The sequence below is a fragment of the Rhinoraja longicauda genome, chromosome 4 (genome assembly GCF_053455715.1).
Source record: "Rhinoraja longicauda isolate Sanriku21f chromosome 4, sRhiLon1.1, whole genome shotgun sequence".
In the NCBI taxonomy this organism is placed as follows: domain Eukaryota; kingdom Metazoa; phylum Chordata; class Chondrichthyes; order Rajiformes; family Arhynchobatidae; genus Rhinoraja; species Rhinoraja longicauda.
In genome coordinates this window covers 40,151,904-40,169,726 of record NC_135956.1, presented here as the reverse complement: position 1 = coordinate 40,169,726, position 17,823 = coordinate 40,151,904, and the positions used below count along the sequence as shown (strand labels likewise).

Below are 17,823 nucleotides of genomic sequence, written 5' to 3'. Positions count from 1 at the left end.
AATTTGTGGAATTCTCTGCCACAGAGGGCAGTGGAGGCCAAGTCACTGGATGAATTTAAGAGAGAGTTAGATAGAGCTCTGGGGGCTTGTGGAATCGAGGGATATGGGGAGAAGTTGGGCACAGGTTACTGATTGTGGACGATCAGCCATGATCACAATGAATGGCGGTGCTGGCTTGAAGGTCCGAATGGCCTCCTCCTGCACCTATTTTCTATGTTTCTATGTCCATTCACACGCCAAAATCAAATGGGCACGTCCAATGTTTGGGGTCTCAGGTACAACTGAATTTTTGGTGTGGTGGGCATAAGACTGCAGTAAAGTAACACCTACCTGGTTTCTCACTGAGTTTATACAAAAAAGTCTTGCGAGGATCGGCTTGGTCCTTGAACGTTAGCTGCAACAGTGAGCTGGACTTCTTCAGTTTCTGCATGAGCCAGAGGCCTAAGATGGTGGAGAAGATATAATTAGTACCTTTAGCTAACGAAGCACAAGCATTTTTCTGTCTTGCTCACAATCACGATTAAAAAGCAATGAACAAAGAGAAGATAAGGTCATAAGGATAGGAGTAGAATTAGGCCATTCAGCCCGTCAAGTCTACTCCGCCATTCAATCATGGCTGATCTATCTCTCTCTCCCAACCCCATTCTCCTGCCTTCTCCCCATAACCTCTGACACCCGTACTCATCAAGAATCTATCCGTCTCTGGCAATAGATTAGATTGGCAACAAATTTACACATTTCGTACTCAATTGAGAATTCTTTATTTCCTGGTAGAATCATACGCTTGAGAGATTTTAATAAGCACTTTGTGTTGTGTATCACCTTCGAATGTCTGTTGCAATCTTCCTGCCAGTGAAGTACAGGGAGAGGGCAGAGAGTGCTGGAGTAACTAAGTGGGTCAAGCAGCATTCTCTGCAGAGCGTAGATAAGTGATGTTTTGGGTTGCGACCCTTCTTCACGAACAGTATCTTCCAATGTACGTTTCTTTGAAAAGCAGATCACACGTTTGCAAGCAATGACCATGTTGCTCCGTGAACAACCATGTTTCTACAGTGCTGCTGCACAGCTTTTTAAAGATGGCCGCTTCAACTAAATGCAAACCCAGTCAGGAGACCAATTATGGATCGGGTCCTTTTTTTTTTGATTACCTATTCACCTCATACCATCTCTCACCCTTCCCCGACTCTCATCCTACATTGAGTCAATGCCCAAACCTTCCCACAACCTCCTACTTAACACCTAGGCCCAACAAATTTCTTCTAAACAAAATCAATGCCATTCCTACGATAAATTGTGCTCATGATGCTAATTCCATCATCTTCCCCATCCCTAAAGAAAGGCCTGGATAAGGTGGACTAGATGAGGATGTTTCTAGTTATGGGAGAGTCTAGGTCAAGAGGGCACGGCCTCGGAATAAAAGGACATACCTTCAAAATGGAGATCAGGAAGAATTTATTTTGCCAGAGGGTGGTGAATCTGTGGAATTAATTGCCACAGACGGTTGTGGAAGCCAAGACATTGAGTAGTTTTAAGGCAGAGATTGATAGGTTCTTGATTGGGCAGGGCATCAAAGGTTACGGGGAGAAGGCAGGAGAATGGGGTTGAGAGGGAAAAATAGATTAGCTGTGATTGAATGGCGGAGTAGACTCCATGGGCTGAATGGCCTAATTGTGCTCCTATGTCCTATGATGTTAACCAAGACCCAGTAGAAAATCACAGGCAATTGGGAACTCATTTCACAGCAGAAATAGGGATGAAGGGCAGCACGGTGGCACAACGATAGAGTTGCTGCCTTACTGCGCTTGCAGTGAGCGGAGACCTGGGTTTGATCCTGACTACAGTTGCTGTCTGTGCAGAGTTTGTACGTTCTCCTCGTGACCGTGTGGATTTTCTCAGAGATCTTCGGTTTCCTCGCACACTCCAAAGACGTACAGGTTTGTAGGTTAATTGGCTTGGTATAATGTAAATTGTCCCTAGTGTGTGCAGCATTGTGTTAATGTGCAGGGATCGCAGGTCGGTGCGGACTCTATGGGCTGAAGGGCCTGTTTCTGCACTATATCACTAACCTAAACTAAACTAAAAGGGCAAGCAGAATCACTGGTGAGAAGGAATGGGTGACGTTTCGTTTTTGACCCTTCTTTAGTCTGAAGGGTTTTTTCCATTCCATCTCTGTAGAGATGCTGCCTGGCCTGCTGAGTTACTCCAGCATTTTGTGTACATCTTCGGTTTAAACCAGCATCTGCAGTTCCCTCCTACACTAAAAGGGCAATGAGTAAAAGGGAATATTTAATTAAACTCTCATTTCTCTGCGTGAGATATTTGCTACACGTCATTGAGGCCAGTGTGACCCTGGAGTGGATCACTTGTCCATATTTGCAGAAACGAGAGCTGCCGGTTAATATCACACCCAGCTTGATTTCTAATGCACACTCTCTCCGTCTCAAAGGCACTGGTGCTCAGGATTGACTTGCCTTGTTTTGTGATCAGCAATGCGGTTTTGACAATGTGCCGAGCATCCTACTATTCTGCCAGGTAATGAGGCTTCCATTATAATTAGAATCCGTTCCTCACCGCCAGGATTAGAAATTTATTTCAACAGATCCTCCTTTGCCTGCCTAGGCTCAGACTCATGAAAAAGCGATTTTGACTCTAGCCACATCAGTGTGACATTCCTATTTCCTCACACCAGATGCTCTGATTGAGACTGCCAATTAGTGCAGAATTGTCGGCAGGTGTTTGCAGCGAAACACAACATCAGCCATTAAATGAAGCAGCCAAATTCATTTCAGGAGAAGCAGCGGGAAAAAAAATGAGAGAAAGGAAGCATACACTGTGGGTGAAGGAAACAGGCAGTGAGTAAAATTAAGAGTGAGCACGAAAGATCCTTGCCAATATACTGGCCTCCTTTGCATCTGTTTCTGTGCACAAATTGCATGCAAAAGCTATTCTGAGCATATTCGATAATAATAATAATAATAATAATAATAATAACGCTTTTCTAAACACTCAAAGACGCTTTACAGGGTTTACTAAAACATAGAGAAGAAAATAAATAGATAAATAAGTAAACGAACAGAAAAGGAAAAAGAAGGTGAGGTGACGGTCAGTGGTTGAAGGCAGTGCTGAACAGGTGAGACTTCAGTGATGTTTTGAATGAGGTGAGTGAGGAGGAGTCTCTGACGGTTTGGGGTAGTGAGTTCCAGTGTGGGAGCAGCGATGGAGAAAGCCCTGTCCCCCCAGGATCTGAGTTTGGTCCGGATGGGGGGGGGACAGGAGGTTAGCAGCAGCAGAGCGGAGGGTGCGGGTGGGAGTGTGTCTGTGGAGGAGGTCAGTCAGGTAGGATGGGGCCAGGTTATGGAGGGCTTTGTAGTTCATGAGGAGGATTTTGTACTGGATTCTCTGGGGGATGGGGAGCCAGTGGAGCTTGTAAAGGACGGGGGTGATATGGTCACGGATCGGGGAGTGGGTGAGTAGACGGGCAGCGGAGTTTTGGATGTATTGGAGTTTATTGATGATTTTTGAGGGTGAACCATAGAGGAGGCTGTTGCAGTAGTCCAGACGGGAGGTGATGAAGGCGTGGATGAGGGTTTCTGCAGCTGTGGAGGAGAGGGATGGACGGAGACGGGCGATGTTTTTGAGGTGGAAGAAGGCTGTCTTGGTGATGTGTTTGATGTGTTTGTCGAAGGAGAGGGTTTGATCAAAGATGATTCCAAGATTCCGGATGTGAGGGGAGGTGGATACTGGGAAACCATCAATATCGATCAAGCTATTAATCACTTCCAGGTCACATTGGCCTTCTTACTTCCAAACAGGGCTCCCCTTTTTGTGTCTGACATTCGCCCAAAGTCAGTTGCACATCTACAGAATTATCTAATGTTTGAACATATAAATCAGAGGAAAACTCTTCCCCCCCAAGTTCCTCTTTCTTTGGGCCACTTTCACTATTTTATTCAGGTCCCCTGACTGGGTGCAAGCATGAAAAGCAGACCCCTCAGCACTCCTCAAATTAGGGAGAGAAAAAGCATAAATAATAACATCTATGCAGAGACAAGGGAGAGCTTACTCTCAGCAATCTAAACAGGATTAACCTGTATATTGTAGAGAAGGTAGAACAGTGCACTCGCACAAAAATGTTTAGATCTGATTAACATCCAAGTGGATTTTATAGATGATAGCATTTTATCACTGAACTATTGAAACAGATGTTGTCCAAGATTACAACTCACTGACTGGCATATGCTCAATGTTCTCTATCATTGGCTCCAGCGTTTTTATTTTATTAGGAAGTATTTGTTTCCAACAAAATGTGAAGCTTTGTCTCTGTTTTTAGGCAGAAATAAGAAAAATGTCAAAACAAATGATCTCAAAGAGATATGAATTTGCTCAACGAACACTTGACATTTTAGAGAGCAAACTGTTGTGCCTGTAATTTGGACTGCTTTTGACCAAGAATAATTGACCAGTTACACCTATGTAATACAAAGCTCTCTGTCTATGAAGAAACGAGGAACTGCAGATGCTTGTTTATACCAAAGATGATGCACAAAGTGCTGGAGTAACTCAGTGGGTCAGGCAGCATCCCTGGAGAAAAAGCATGGGTGATGTTTCGGGTTGGGACTGTTCTTAAGTCTATGACTTCTCCCCACCCTGATGATGATGTCCCCTTGCTGGGCTATCATTAATTCACCTCCAGTGTCTTGGTAAATTAGAAATGTTCAATGATGGTTGTCCTGGACCAACACAAGATAACCTAAATCGTAGAAATGAAAGGCTCCACTCTACTTGAGTAATTTATGTAATAGTGCATCAAAAAGATAATGTGGAAGCTATCAGATGATTAAAAAGTTGATTGTGTTCAATAATTTCCTTCACTAAAAGGAATCCAGTCCCTATATCTTACCTAACGTCGATGATGACTTAAAATTTAATAAGAGAAATAAACAATACGAGTGATGACATTAAAACTGAATTCATATCACATTTCTGTAATCTTATGATGTCTCAAAGTCCTAAACAAAATTATTGAGGTTAGATAGATGCAAAATGTTAGAGTAACTAAGCGGGTCAGGCAACATCTCTGGAGAACATGGATAGGTGATGTTTCGGTTTGGGATCCTTCTTCAGACTTAAGTCAGACCTAAGGTAGACAAAAAATGTTGGTGTAACTCAGAGGGACAAAGGCAGCATCTCTGGAGAAAAGGAATGGATGACGTTTTGGGTCTAGACCCATCTTCAGACTGAGAGTCACGGGAGAGGAAAACTAGAGACATGGAAGGGTAAAGTGTGAAAACGACAGATCAGAGCAGACGATGATCAAGGAACTGTAGAATGGTTCATTGTTGGCTGAGGGGAGGGTAACAATGAGGCATACAAACAATTAGAGTCAGACCAAATGCAAATTGGAGAAACAGACCTCATATTTTCCTCAGCAGCATGAGTATTGATTTCTCTAACTTCGTAACCCTTGATTTCCCTCTCTCTCCATCGCTCTCCCACCCTAGTTCCCTGATTGTTTCACTGTCCTCCTGATTAATTTTACTGTCTGTATGCCTCGCTGTTGCTTTCCCCTCAGCTGCAACACCGTGCCTTATGAACTGCCTCGGAATTATTACTCTGGTGCTTTTTTCTCAGTCAAGTAAGATATTTTTAAAACACCACAAGAATCTCTTTCATAATTAATACAAAGTCCAAAATCTACCCATTGTATCTTCCATGTATTTTTTACAAGACCAGCATTGCTTTATCCATCAACATACCTGTGCTAACCAGCGTGCTGTTATTATATAGTGTTCCCAGATGTGGCCCAGACAGTGACAGGAAAGTGTGCAGCTTGCTGAGGTAACACCGAAACCTTGGTCGTGTCAGCACCGAGCGAATGATGATGTTGCCCAGTGAGTGGCCAATGAAACTGAGTGGAAACACAGAAGGTGAAATCATTAATACTTTGGGTGATAACTCTATTTGTTGCACTGGTAGATAAATATGCATTTCCAACATTTAACAAGGTGAATAAGTATTTTCTAGGAAAGGAGACAAATGTCAAGGCCCAATCACAAAACACATCCCGAAACATCACCCATTCCTTCTCTCCAGAGATGCTGCCTGTCCCGCTGAGTTACTCCAGCATTTTGTGTCTACCTTTAATTTAAACCAGCATCTGCAGTTCTTTTGTACACAAAACACATCACGTGGATTGGTGGTTGAGGTCTATATATAGTGCAGGGAGCAGATAGTTTGCATCACAAAAATATTATATGGAACAAGATTACTTTTCTGCAACGCTTTCCAGTGAATATTTATCTCTCCAAATACATACTGTGCGGCTTAAATAGTAACATATCTCCACCATTCAGTGCCATTGTTTCTTTGGTTATTCCCTTGTTACACAAAAGGGAAGCATATGCAGAATAAAGACAGGATATCATCCAAGATAAACACAAAATGCTGGAGTAATTCAGCGGGTCAGGCAGCATCTCTGGAGAAAACAGGCGAAGTTTCGTGTCAAAACCCTTCTTCAGACCCAAAGCGGCTTGCAACAATATTCTTTTTACCAAATACATTAAAACTTGTAGGGCAGAAGTGAAAAACTGGAGTTTAGTCACATCTAGTTGTGGCCTCACTTAAGAATAGAACAACGCAATGTGTTAAATATCATATGAAACTTAAAATAATTTTACAGCAAAACCTTTCCAGTGAATATTTATCTCCCCAAATACATACTGTCCTGTGCATACTGTGGGGCTTAAATAGTAAAAGGTTTATATACCATTTAGTGCCATTGTTTCTATGGTTATTCCTATCGTCCTCAAGCCATTCCTTGTCACACAAAAGGGGAGCAAATGCGGCATAAAGTCAGGATGTCATCCAAAATGGCTTGCAACAATATTCTTTTTTTACCAAATGTATTTAAACATGTGGGGCAGAAGTGAATCACTGGAGTTTAGTTACATACTAGCCATGGTCTCACTGAACAGTAGAAAAAGCTCAATGTGTTAATTTATTCTTATTGTCACATAAAGAAGATAGGTGAGAATGTGCTCTTCTGACTACCTCTTTCACAGGAGTAGGCTGAGCCACCAATCAATTAAACTGCAGGGTCTCCGGGAAGCTGTGAGTGACTGTACAATTGGTTTTGATGGGTTTTTTTGTTCTCGCAAAGAAGTATCCCATTGCTGCTGTGAAATTAGATGATGGATTAAGAGAAATTTTCTTAAAGCTGTCTCGGATAAGTTACAGCAGAAATCATTGCACTTCTCAAAGGGGAAAACTGGATAGATATCAGTCACAGTCACAGGACTGTGGGGACAAATCGCAACTACAGAATGAGTTTTGGATTGTTCCATCCAAAAAAGCAGCGTGTGATACAAATGACCCCCCGTGTCGTTAACCTTCATGGGTTCCATTGCACATCTACAGGCATCTTAACTGCATTGGTTATATTTCCCATTATGCAAGTCTTGAAGCACCTAATATGCAATGCCGGGGGGAGATTGCCTCCACAGACTCCATGTCTGTAGAGGGACAATTTTACAGAACATCGCCATATGCTGTGCCATCTGCGGTCGACCCGGTGGTCCTGTCAATGGCACTGCAGGCCTCAATACCTTTGGCTCCAGTTCATTTTACTGTCAGTTAATGAGCTGACAATCAATGTACCCAAAAAGTGAGCGAAGCAGCGGCAGATATCACGGCAATTTGCATTTCCTTCTAATGATAAAGAAGGAAAATAGTATGCCTTGCTGGCCAATATTAATGCATTGCTTCACTGAGGGCTGATGATATGCATGCAATGATCTATCAAGCTAGGTCCTGCTCTTTCTTTGCCAACAAGAAAGTATTTGTTGATCACCCACAACCTTCCTGATGCATATAGTTACTTAGTTTAATTTGTTATTGTCACGTGTACTGAGGTACAGTGAAAAGTATTTTTGTTACATTCTGTCCAGTCAGAGAAAAGACTATACATGATTATAAAAAGGTCGTCCACAGTGTACAGATAAAGGATAAAGGGTATAACGTTTAGTGTAAGATAAAAGTGAGAGGGTGGTGAATCTGGGGAATTCATTGCCACAAACGGCTGTGGAGGCCGTCATTAGGTATTTTTAAGGAGGAGACTGACAGATACTTGATTGGTAAGGATGTCAAGGGTTTTGGGGAGAAGGCAGGAAAATGTGGTTTAGAGGTGGTTTCAGCCGTGGTTGAATGGCAGAGTAGACTGGATGGGCCAAATGGCCTACTTCTGCTACTTTAGCTCATGAACACGAAAGTCCAGTAATGTCCGATTAAAGATAGTTTGAAGATCTGCAATGAGGTAGATGTGAGGCGAGGACCGACCGCTCTCTATTTGGTGAGAGGGCGTCTTGCACATTTTTAAAACTGAAAGGGCAGACGGTAGTTCCCTGGGACAACTTCATACAGTGTTCTCACTGAATGACTCTGCCTTCATTGCTTGTATATGCTTGAGTGGAAGATCAAGCTCACCCACAACATGAGGCAGCAGTCTGAAGAAGAGTCTCAACCCAAAACATCACCCATTCCTTCTCTCCAGAGATGCTGCCTGCCCCGCTGAGTTACTCCAGCATTTTGTGTCCATCTTCATTTTAAACCAGCATCTGCAATTCCTTGTCACACCGTAGAATTAGCTTGGTCTCAGGTTCCACCTTTGGATCTTTTCATCCCTTTTTTACGCATTTCTATTCGTGGATGAAAAAAAAGCACTCCTTATTTCTTTTGAAAATGGTCATGTATTTGGATGGAACACCATATGCCTCAGAATTCCTCTCCTAATATTGATTACGTGGCTTAGTCTCAACTTCTGTATGGTAGTTCTCCAGCGGCATAGGTTATTCTTGAGGTTAACTCTCTTAATTGTTGGAGGATTAGCAAATAATTCTGTAGTATTTCCCCCAGGAGTTTAAATGGGTAGTGCAAACAGAATGATAATTTTTTAATTTAATCTATAAAGGAAGAAAACTCGACAGAGCATGAAAATGTGATAGTTATCACAAACAATTAATGCATTAAGATCACAAAGTCAGGATAATTTTAATAAGTCAACCCCAACTAAACATCTTCATATTCAAGCCCTCATCCATTCTTGTTTGAATGCTCAGTGAATTGTTTTTAGAAATCATAATGTCTGTTACAATGGTGTTTCTTGATCACATTTCAGAGCTCAATTATGGTTTGAGTAAAAGATTCACAGATTGCTCTTTCTTAAGCACTGCAACCTTTAAACACTACAATCCCTATTCTGTTGTGTTGCCGCAAGTAGGAATTTTATTGTTCTATCTGAGACATTGGAGAATAAAACATTCTTGACTCTTTCTATTTTTTAAAATCTGTTTCCTAATTAGCCTGGTCCCTTCTTCAGCAATTTGTGTGCATGAACCTTGCCTGATCAATCTTAAACTGGAAAAGTTTGATTGCATCAAATCAAGGCAGTACTGTGGCACAGCCTTGAGAGATGCTACCTCACATGTCCAGTGACCAGAATTAAAACCCAACCTCCTGTGTTGCTGTGTGGAGTTTGGATGCTCTCACTGTGATCATGTGGGTTTGCTCCAGGTGCACTGGTTTCTCAAAAGTGTGATAGATTAATTGCCCACTACATGTGATTTAGTGTGCAGGTGAGTGGTAGAATCCATTCACAGGTGAATGTGAGGAGAACAAAACAGGTCTGAAGAAGGGTCTCGACCCGAAACGTCAGCCATTCCTTCTCTCTCTCTCTCTCTCTCTCTCTCGAGATGCTGCCTGTCCCGCTGAGTTACTCCAGCATTTTGTATCTATCTTCGGTTTAAACCAGCTTCTGCAGTTCCTTCCGACAAAAAAACAGGATTAGTGTGAGTGACTGGCTGATGGCACAATGCTAATGGGCCGAAGGGACTATTTCTCAAGAGAGTCAAGAGCATTTTATTGTCATATATCCTGAAACGGAACAATAAAATTCTTACTTGCAGCAGCTCAACAGATAGGTAAAGACAAAAGCAAAAACTCCCAAGAAATTATTTGGGGATTGTAGCGTCTACAGCCTGATGGTTGTTGGGAAGAAGCTGATCCTGAAACTGGACAATAGTTTTCAAGCTCCTAAACCTTCTTCCTGATGGCAGGAGTGAAATGCTGTGCTGCATGAATCTATTTTCCAGTGAAATATCTAGGCAGCTCTCCTCATTCATTCAAGTTTATATTCTCCAATTTACTATTAACCTCTTTTATTAACTAAGTCATGCAAAAAATAAAATAGAAATTGACAAATCATCAGCAGTATTAAATATTATTTTCATTCTATTTTCTCCCTCATTGGGTAAAGATGCATACAAATGAGCAGATGTGCAGAAGAGTTGGCATTCTGCCTGCTGGATTAAGAGGATTTTAGCCTCCAGATCTTGTTGCAACACACAAAGCAGGATCAGCATGCACTCTTTCATGTACAGGCCACTGAGAAAATATATATAAAAGCTAAGTATTTTGATTTGAAAGGCTGATGTTCCCACCTCAATCTCTGTGGGAAAATATGCCACCCCTCTTACACCCGAAGGCTGCGTACAATTTTTCTCATAGAGGAACTGCAAATGCTGGTTTACAAAAAAAGACCCAAAGTGCTGGAGTAACTCAGCGGGTCAGGCAGCATCACTGGAAAATATGGAAAGGTGGCATTTGGGGTTGGGGTCCTTCTTCAGACATAAGGAGGGTCTTCAGTCTGAAGCAAGGTCCCGAACTGAAATGTCACCTTTCCATGTTCTCCAGGGACAGAGAGTAGAAAAAAGAACTGCAGATGAGGGCTAATGCACAAAATGGCACAAGGTGCTTGAGTAACTCAGCAGGTCAGGCACCATCTCTGGAGAACATAGATAGGTGATGTTTCAGGGAAGACCCTTCTTCAGACATTGTAGGGAGTGGGGAAGAAAGAAGCTGGAAAAGCAGACACCATTCTCCAGGGATGCTACCTGACTTGCTCAGTTACACTAGCACTTTATGTCTGCAAATTTTCTCCTTGTTTTACCTGAGAATCCCCTGTCCCTGGTGATCAGGGCAGGGGTTGTAATTAATAGGATTTCACAGTCAAACTTATTTCATGAGAGGTCTTTGCAATCACAATTGGTCCATCAAGAGACATACCCAACATTGGGTGGGTCCTGGCCACATGAATCTGATTGGCACACTGGTGTAGCAGTTAGTCCTGATGGCTCACTGCTCCAGCGACCCAGAAATCTTGATCACTGGTGCTGTCTGTGTGGAGTTTCCCATATCCCAAAAACGGAATAGTTTCAGAATTGTTTACTATTAATTACGACTGACGTCGGTAAGTGAGTGGCAGGAAAATTAGGATGAGCTATGCAAGTGTGAGAAAAAATAGATTACAATGGAATTGATAGAGACCTGATAAGCAAATTGTTTCATCTATCATAAAGAAATATGGGGAAAATCTTAAAGATAGTTACTGGGAAACAGCTTTGGATAGGTACTGGGAAACATGGGAGAGGCCTGAGGGGCACCAATGGATGTTTGCCAGGGACCAGACAGTGAGGAATTCAATCTCTAACCTTGAGTCTTTGCCTACAAACATCGCAGCGCTTCTGTTTACCCCACTGTCCAGGGCCACATGATAGAATGGGTGGTGAGGCTTTCCTTTCAGATGTGGGAAGTCTTGTATGATACAGGGTTGATGATAAACCTCACTGTCAGCAAGGCTAAACAAGAGTTTTAAAACAGGGTGGGACAAACTTATTATAGATAGTAAGAGAAATTTAGCATGTAGGAAACAACTGCAGATGCTGGTTTAAACTGAAGACAGACACAAAATGCTGGAGTAACTCAGCGGGGACAGGCAGCATCTCTGGAGAGAAGGAATGGGAGACGTTTCGGATCGAGGCCCTTCTTCAGAAATTTAGTTGCAGGATTAGTTCCATGCTGGCAAACCAAATCGGAACTTTTCGGGTCGAGACCCTTCTTCAGTCTAATCCTTCTTTTCATAAATATATACAGTGGAAATTCACGCTCAGACCATCAAGTGTGGAAATGAAACGTCCATCAGCCCAAGAGTTTAATGTTTCTGATAATCACAGCCTTCATCATGGCTCATCACCTTTGTTTCTCTTTCAGACGCTGACTGACCTGTACATTCCTATTCTATTTTATTGTCAAGACTTATCTCTGGGAGAAATTTTCTTTAGTAGCTTCAGTTGAAATCTCTCTTAAGAACTTGCAGCTTTATATTTTTTTTATTTCTGAAGGCTCTAAAGAAACTTTGAATGAGCTGAAGATGTTTGCAAATCTCACAGACAAATAGATTATCCATTAGCTTTAAATGTTGGATTTATAGGTTTCTGCAAGGTAAAGAAATTATCTCAGACGCTGCTATGACTCCAGCAGTCAACCTTGGTTTCCATCATGAATTTAATGCTTACTGCGTACTGATAACTGAAGATTATCTGACCTCCTCTGCAAGCCACATTGCAAAATACAGAATAAGTTATCATTTTTATGATTTTCTTTGCTTGAATATTCTTCTACTTCTCTCTTTTGTGATTTGGTTGCAGAGGTCACAAGCAATGGACAAAAAATGCTATTTTGCCTTTATATTCTAACCAAAAAATCCATGTGTATTGTTCACTTCCTGCCGAAGAAAAACTTGCTAATTGAATTTTTAATTTGTCTTCCAGTAAAAATATATCCCCTGTTATAATTGGGGAGTAGTACCAGGGGCATAGATCACTGTATTCACTATTCAGGCAAAGAAAATCATGAAAATAATTTCTAAAACATGTTCTATCCTTTGCATTGTGGCTTGCAAAAGGAACCAATGTTGTATGAGCTGATAGACACAATATGCTGGAGTAACTCAGCAGGACAGGCAGTATCTCTGGAGAGAAGGAATGGGTGATGTTTCGGGTCGAGACCCTTCTTCAGACTGATGTCAGGGGCGTGGGCGGTACAGAGATAAAATGTAGTCGGAGACAGTAAGACTGGTAGGAGAACTGGGAAGGGGGAGTACATACAGGAGTCCACACCTGGAACAGCAGATGCAATAGATGAGGTTGGAGGAGGTGCAAGTGAAACTCTGCCTCACCTGAAAAGACTGTTGGGGTCCTTGGACGGACTCGAGGGGGGGAGATCCCATCTACTATATCTGCTGTTCCAGGTGTGGTCTCCTGTACATCGGCGAGACCAAGCACAGGCTCAGTGATCGTTTCGCTGAACACCTCCGCTCAGTCTGCCTAAACCTACCTGATCTCCCGGTTGCTCAACACTTTAACTCCCCCTCCCATTCCCACACTAACCTTTCTGTCCTGGGCCTCCTCCATTGTCAGAGTGAGGCCCAGCGCAAATTGGAGTAACAGCACCTCATATTTTGCTTGGGTCGTTTACACCCCAGCGGTATAAACATTGACTTCTCTAACTTCAAATAGCCCTTGCTTTCCCTCTCTCTCCATCCCCTCCCCCTTCCCTGTTCTCCCACCAGTCTTACTATCTCCGACTACATTCTATCTCTGTCATGCCCACTCCCCTGACATCAGTCTGAAGAAGGGTCCCGACCCGAAACGTCACCCATTCCTTTCCAGAGAGGCTGCCTTGTGCGCTGAGTTACTCCAGCATTTTGTGTTTATCCCAGTGGGTCGAAGGGCCTGTTTCCATGCTGTATTTCTCCAAACTATTTATCCCTTCTGTATAGCTAGTTATCTTGTACACATTATATGCATACATCAATAAAGTCACTTCTCAGTCACTTGCTTTGAAAGCAGATTAGGCCCATAACCTCTTGACTGTAGAAGAATGATAGCTGTTCTTGTTGAACTATACAATACGTTGGTAGTGCATGGCCAGGTAAATACACAGTTGATGTTCCTCTTAGCTGGGAAGGGGACTGGAGGCAGGAGATGCAGTCTGTGAATAATGGGTCTGCTATTCAAGACAGAATTGAGGAAAGAAATTACTTCACCAGTCGGATGTGAAGTGATCTTCCTGAAGAATCATGATGATCTCATTGTACAGCTCCTAAAGTTTTCCAGGAAGACAATGTTTCATCAGAAGCCACACTAGGAAGTTGAGGAACCTTGATGAACTGTACCCTCTCCTTATGGTTATGCATTTGCAGCCTATTAGACTTGACAGTAATTTCTACAATATCACAACTACTGTTGCCATGTTTCTGAATAGCAGCCATTATCATCCTGTAATTGTCATTTACACTTCCCCCTGACACATCGTTAGTCTGTTAACCCATTAATATCTCCTTTTGCCTCAAACCAGCATCCCTTCGGTCATATCATCCCTCTTGCCTTCCACTCTATTACAGAGTTTTCTTTTCATTTTCCTCTCTTTGTCTCTGTACGTAAAAGCTTCCATATACTTAACTCTTTCGTGTTCTGATTAAAGCTCATTGATCGGAAACCACCTGCTCCTGTTCCTCTCTCCATAGATGCTGTCTGATTTGAGTACTTCTCAAACTTTCTGTTTAGATTTCTCGCAACCAGAGGATTTTTCCTTTTCGAATAAGACGCAGACTGGTTGGATCACTATCTGAGTAGAAATTCTCATTCCATCTCATCCTGACTTAAGGGTCTCGACCTGAAACCATTTCGACCTCGACCATTTTTTTTTCAGTCAGAGAGTTGTGAATCTGTGGAATTCTCTGCCTCAGAGGGCAGTGGAGGCCAATTCTCTGAATACATTCAAGAGCTAGATAGAGCTCATTAGGATAGCGGAGTCAGGGGGTATGGGAAGAAGGCAGGAACGGGGTACTGATTGAGAATGATCAGCCATGATCACATTGAATGGCTGTGCTGGCTCGAAGGGCCGAATGGCCTCCTCCTGCATCTATTGTCTATTGAAACATCACCGATACATGTTCTCCAGAGACGCTGGCTGACCTGCTGAGTTACTCCAGCACTTTGTGTCCTCCTAACTCTCTGATGTTTCGCAAACTTCAGGCTCTGTTCAGGATATCAACCAGTCAATCTTGCACATGGTTTAGCCCTCGCCTTGTATGGGAGTACTGCAAGCTATCATTCCTGAACCAAATGTCAATTCCATCCAGCATCCGACATCTTACAATGTCCTGCTGTTGTCCTCATCTACACAGACAGAGCAGTGCTGATCCAGCACACCTATCTCAGGCAAGTTGTTCATCAAAGCATCTTTCTGCAATGTATGGCTTGAGATGTCATTTAAATGATGAAAATAGAGCAATGAATCTCAGATTGGTCCTAAATATTTTTTTTAGAGGGGAGATAATTAAGGGGGAAAAGCCATTAAAGGTGGAGGTCAATTGGGGAAAAAAGGCCAATTTTGCAATGTTGGCTGGATAATGGTTTTAATGTGGGATTGAAATTCCTGTTTCCATCAATTCTCATTCAGTTTTTTTAAGACATATCTTTATTACCTATGGATATCATTTTGACTTGGTCAATGGGCTTAACATAGATCTGAATGATCTCCTGATCCCAGGAATGAGTGGGTTAACATATAATGAGCATTTGACGGCACTGTACTCGCTGGTGGTTTGAAGGACGAGGGGGGGGAGGGGACCTCATTGAAACTTACCAAATAGTGAAGGGGTTGGATAGAGTGGATGTGGAGAAGATGGTTCCACTAGTGGGAAAGTCTAGAAATAGAGGTCATAGTCTCCGAATTAAAGGACGTTCCTTTAGGAAGGAGATGAGGAGGAATTTCTTTGGTCAGAAGGTGGTGAATCTGTGGAATTCTTTGCCACAGGAGGCTGTGGAGGCCGTCAATGAATATTTTTAAGGCAGAGATAGATAAATTCTTGATTAGTACATGTGTCAGGGGTTATGGGTAGAAGGCAGGAGAATGGGGTTAGGAGGGAGAGATAGATCAGCCATGACTGAATAAAATGAATTCCCTACAGTCATTTCATTCCATTTGAAATGCAGGAAGTTCTTAGTCTGGAAGTGCATGCAGCCAGCTAAAATAAGTGTAACATTGTCCTTGGCAGTAAACAGTTGCTGATAAGTATTCTCCAGTCAATTTGGGAGGGGGGGGGGGGGAAAGGGTTAGGGGTTGGGGGGAACAAACTGTTTTGAAAACTTTTTTTTCCCATGGAGAAATGGAAGAAATGATTTAGTGTTGGGAGTTAGACAATCACTTGCTTTTCCAAGTTTGGTACCTTCCTTTCACTTACCTGCTCATTCAACAAATACAGAGAAAGTGCTGCTCGCTGAATGAATTGGTTATGATCTATTATACCCAGTTGGTATTGTCTCTGGAGAGACACGGAGGAGAGGCAGGGAATGGTCCGTAAATGGAGCCAAACATTTTGCAGGGAAAGCATTTTACACAATCTAACATGAAATTATTTTTATGAGCTATCCATCACTTTATGATGAAGGACATGGTGGTTCAATGCAATTTGATAGCAATTCTTCCCAAAGGCATCAGTGCAAGTTAATTTTATTTTTTGATGTATTGCTTGGCTCAACATCTGGCACAGCTGGTGCAGATCCGAACATTTCTTTCCTCTCCCATATATTGCTAGACTGAACTTTGTTCTGATTGAGAGGTGAAATAAATTCCCAGGGAATCAAATGCCATGCTTTCAGACCATTTATCCAAGGTTAGATTAAAAAAAAGGAGAGAATGCTTTGTCTATGTTGCTCCAGATGTGACCCCATTCCAAATGCTGAGGATGAGGAGGGGGGAGAACGTGAAAACAGTTAAGTCCAATAGACTCATTGCAAAGATGTAATAACTAGACGAGGAGGCGGGTGTTGTAAAGTCTCCTCAAAACACATCTCATGGTAAATGACCATGCCTGAATCCATCAGACATGAGGCACCAGAGCAATACTGCATCTCCAGTCTTCGTTCATTTAAAACCCCAATCAGGCCTGGTCCCCACAGGTGCAGGTTCACCTGTGAAGTACTTTGGATGCGTCAGAAGGATTCCTCTCATGATCTGGACACAATGCCTTACACACCCTGAACAGCCACCAGGATCGAAGTGTGGGAATAAAGTGGAAAAAAAACATAACCTACTGGCTTCAAAATCTTGCATTCAATAGCACAGATTTTCTTTTATGCATACACTCAGTCGACTCTGCATTAACATGTTCGATTCCAACTTAAGCAGAATTCCTGTGTAAACAGTTTTGTTTTTTGCCCAACCCGTTGTATTAAAACATATGGAACTGAGTAGACCAAGTGCCCCTTCAAGCCTGCCCAGCTATTCAATAAGACCTAATTTTGTCCTCAATCACACTTTTCTGCTTGTTCTCCGTTTTTTTTGAAATCGTAAATCAAAAACCAGCTTTAAATATATTCAATGATTCAGCATCTCTGGTGCAGTGAATTCCAATGACTCACAGGAAGCTTAATGAAACAATTATTTTTCATCTCCACCTTAAATGGGTGACCCATATTAGGAGACTATACCCTGCAGTTCCAGATTTAGTCATGAGGGGAAACATTAGTTTTGTATCATCATCCCAATCCCCCGTGTGTAATATATTTCAATAAGGTCACCTCTCATTCTCCAAAAACAAAAAATATATAGCCTTGACCTGCCCATCTCTCCTCATTAGACAACTCCTTCATAGCAGGATTAATCTAGTGAACCTCCGCTGGACTGTCTCCAATGCAAATATGTACTTCCTTAATTAACGAGAATAAAATTAGTTTTAGGTGGGGCCTCACAATATACTATATAGTTGGAGTAAGAATTCACTATATTCATTTTCCTTCCCCATCTATATACTAAAACTATCGATTATTTGTTTGTTTGTTCCTGAACTACAGCTAAAACGGTACACGATAGCACGACAATTTACTCGCCGTCGTCCCATTGATGCTAATGGAAGAAGTTTCA

At 42.2% G+C, this 17,823-nt stretch overlaps 1 protein-coding gene across 3 annotated transcripts in view; it reads right to left on the bottom strand.

Moving 5' to 3' along the window:
- Positions 1-17,823, bottom strand: part of fam135b (family with sequence similarity 135 member B) — a 306,137-nt gene that overhangs the window by 28,377 nt on the left and 259,937 nt on the right. For all 3 annotated transcript variants that reach the window (XM_078397568.1, XM_078397570.1, XM_078397569.1), the window contains 2 exons: positions 5,757-5,908; positions 331-441 (listed from right to left, as the gene is read on the bottom strand). In XM_078397568.1, the coding sequence (XP_078253694.1) occupies positions 331-441; positions 5,757-5,908 (263 nt within the window). The remainder of the gene's footprint in view (positions 1-330; positions 442-5,756; positions 5,909-17,823) is intronic.